The sequence below is a fragment of the Chelonoidis abingdonii genome, chromosome 19 (genome assembly GCF_003597395.2).
Source record: "Chelonoidis abingdonii isolate Lonesome George chromosome 19, CheloAbing_2.0, whole genome shotgun sequence".
Classification (NCBI taxonomy): Eukaryota; Metazoa; Chordata; order Testudines; family Testudinidae; genus Chelonoidis; species Chelonoidis abingdonii.
This window is the reverse complement of record NC_133787.1, coordinates 34438241-34441746: the sequence shown is the minus strand read 5'-3', so window position 1 is coordinate 34441746 and position 3506 is coordinate 34438241. Positions and strand designations below refer to the sequence as shown.

General features: G+C 39.6%; 1 protein-coding gene across 1 annotated transcript in view; it reads left to right on the top strand.

Moving 5' to 3' along the window:
- The window catches only part of MLYCD (malonyl-CoA decarboxylase), a 49760-nt gene extending 46456 nt beyond the window's left edge, over positions 1-3304 (top strand). The window contains exon 5 of the mRNA XM_075073897.1: positions 2498-3304. Within this exon, the coding sequence (XP_074929998.1) occupies positions 2498-3031 (534 nt within the window). The 3' untranslated portion in view covers positions 3032-3304. The remainder of the gene's footprint in view (positions 1-2497) is intronic.
- Positions 3305-3506: the final 202 nt, after the last annotated feature.

The window sequence follows — 3506 nt, the reverse complement described above, 5'->3', positions numbered from 1 at the left end:
AGCCGAGAGACAGACAAAAGACTCAGACCCAACATTCCCTTCCTGAGTTTTGAAAAAATCCAGTTTCCTGGTTGGTCCTCTGGTCAGGTGTTTGGTTCCCTTTGTTAAACCTTTACAGGTGAAAGAAACATTAACTCTTAGCTATCTATTTATGACACCATCTCATTGCACATTCTTCCAGAGCTCAGGCTTCATCAGCCGCCTTCCTGGCCCATGTACCAATCCAGGAGATATGTCGCGCAGCTACCTGGTCCTCGGTCCACACCGTTGCTTCGCACTATGCTCTGGTCCAACAATCTAGAGATGATGCAGCCTTTGGCTCAGTGGTTTTGCACTCTGCCATATCTCAGTCTGACCCCTCTACCTAGGTAAGGTTTGGGAATCACCTAACTGGAATGGATATGAGCAATCACTCGAAGAAGAAAAGACGGTTACTCACCTTTGTAACTGTTGTTCTTCGAGAAATGTTGCTCATATCCATTCCAAACCCACCCTCCTTCCCCACTGTCAGAGTAGCTGGCAAGAAGGAACTGAAGGGTGGCTGGGTCAGCTGGGGTATATATCCGGTGCCATAGCGGCGCCACTCCAGGGGGCGCCCAGCCGACCCACCAAATGTTGCTAAGGTAAAAAGTCTTCTGACGAACATGCACGCGGCACGCGCACACCTAACTGGAATGGATATGAGCAACACATCTCGAAGAACAACAGTTACAAAGGCGAGTAACCATCTTTTATACTTTTTGACTGGAAAGCTCTTTGTCGATTACTTTTAAATACATACAGTAGTCAGTATTTGTGCAAACAGATTAGGTGTGGGCAATTGAATGGCTGCATTTTTCAAAACCAGACCTCATATTATATTGGGTATCAAGTATGCTTAATTATTTTTTAATAGGACCAATGGATATAGAACTGTATTTTGATCTTGATCTCTTAGTGACCAGTATAATATTTTAACCAAACACTTGATTCCTTTATTCTTGCAGAATTTGTATTGTTTTTCAGAATATTAAATTGTGTAGACATATATTTGGTGGTTTTGTGTGCGTGTTTCATATTTCAGGTTTCTTAGGCTCTAGTCCTGAAAGCTGTTCTATATGACTGGATTCCATCAGAGCCTCTTTCACTTCTTTGAGCATCCACAGGGACTCAGGGGATTGGTTCTTAAATTTGGAAATCCGGGAGTTAAAAAGGGCTCTTCTTCCAATATTTGTATCTGACACTTGATAGAGCACTGTTATATTTTAGAATGTACAGGGTAAATTTGCTATGCAGTGCCTTAGCAGCATGACTCCCATTAGCATTTGACAGTTTAAGATATTTTCTGAATGAAGATGATTTTTTAATGATAATCTAGAAAATACTCAAAATAGAAAAATGTATTGTGAAGGCAATTTTATGTTGACATTAAGATGTTATTGTAAAGTCTATAAATGTCTGAGACCTCCTCCCCCTCAGTGGGAAAAGTAATTTTAAAAAGCACTCTGGGTTGTTGTACTTTGGCTTCTTCCTCCCTCCTTCTCCCACCAGGCTTGATATCCAAGTTAATTCCTCATGTTTTAAATCCAAGTGACAATGAATTGGTGGCCTCTTCTAGTCCTAATGTCAGCACACCTCAAAACTACCATGCAATTTTGTCATAATTACCAAAGGGAATGGCTTCTGTTCACATGTCCGTTAGCACCAAAGAGATGCTTCAACTGATGTGATAAATGTTGATTGATGGGATCAACTTTTTGTTATTCACAACGTAAAATTTTATCTTAAAGTGTTTGCAGTTCACATGGATAGTATGAAAAGTAGCTTCCAGTGGTACATAATCACTTCTCACACTCCAGTAAACGGTGGATTCAGAAAAATCTGTAAGTGGCATCAGTTCATCTGAAAGGGCCACTGACATCAAGACTAAAAGTCTAAATAAGACACGCTGCCTTTGGTATCTAATAGGAAGAAGCCTCCTGAGTTTATCATAGAAATTTAGCCTAAGCCTCTTTTCACCCCTCTCCCCCACTACCCATACATTTCTTCATGTCAAAAGAGGGAAAATTATAATAAAAATGCAGGGAAGTCCATAAAATGGCCAAATTCTTTCACCTTTTTCCTCTGGGGAGGGTCGTTAATGGACACAGTGCTGTGTCGATGGGCACAGCACACATACCTATAGACCTAGCTGAGCTTTATTGTGTAGATTATAATTATCAGCTGTAAAGGAAAAAATTCTCAATGGCAAACACTTACTTGAAACTCATCTGTTATTGACAGAGGTGATTTTATATGGCATTTGCACACACCATTAGCTTGTGTAGTAAATCATCCTTTTGGCTAAAGAAGATAATCTTTTCTCAAAACCATTTGTCCCTACTGACAGTTAATTGTCCTAAACAGTTTTTAGAATATTTAGCAATTGTTCCTTGAGTCAGAGTTCTCATTCATTTAAAAAAGCAGTTGTCATGCTTGATTTGATTTTTTTTTTTTTTTTTTTTCTTTTGGTCTACAGGGGGAATTTCCTCAGATCAAAGTGTTTTCTAGTCTGTCACCTATCCCAGGATTCACCAAGTGGCTCATTGGACTTCTGACCTCACAAACAAAGGAACAAGGGAGAAATGAACTATTTACAGCTGCAGAATGCCAAGAAATCTCTGAGATCACAGGTGACCCTGCTGCTGAAAAGCTAAAGAGGCTCTTAACTAACAATGAATGGGTGAGATCAGAAAGATTGGTCAAAGCATTGCATTCACCATTTATGAGGCTCTGTGCTTGGTACCTGTATGGAGAGAAACACCGTGGATATGCCCTTAATCCAGTAGCAAACTTTCATCTTCAGAATGGTGCTGTACTGTGGCGGATAAATTGGATGGCAGACACAAGCCCCCGTGGGATCACTGCTTCATGTGGCATGATGGTAAACTATCGGTATTTCTTAGAGGACACAGCCAGTAACCGTGCAGGATATCTTGGGACAAAGCACATCAAAGCCTCAGAACAGGTTCTTTCCTTGGTGTCTCAATTTCAGCAAAATAGCAAACTTTAAATATACAAGAAGATTTTAAGAGTGAGCATTTCTCATTTGAATGAAGGGGTATGATATCTTGGGATGTACTTACTGAAAAGTGAATGTTTGTAATAAAACAATGAGCTCTGTTCTTAGTCACAGCAGGATGCAAAATTACATTATCTGCCAAAATTACTATAACTTTCTTACTTGCACTGCCAGATACTCAAGTCTGATACAGTATGGTTGAATTATTGCCATACTTTACATTCACATGAGCTGGAAGTGTGTATTAAAGGCTGTGTAAACTCATCTCAGTAAGGTTACAACCAGTGGTGACTTGCGCGGACTGTTCTGTGCCCCTATTGTTGTTCTCAGGATCAATATAGTTGTTTAAGCTACATCTTCAAAAGCACAGAGGAACTCCTCAGTACGCTAATATATTAAATAGATTAATACCCAAATAACTACATAAAAGCAATGTGCGAAGACAATTTTTTGTTCAATATATATA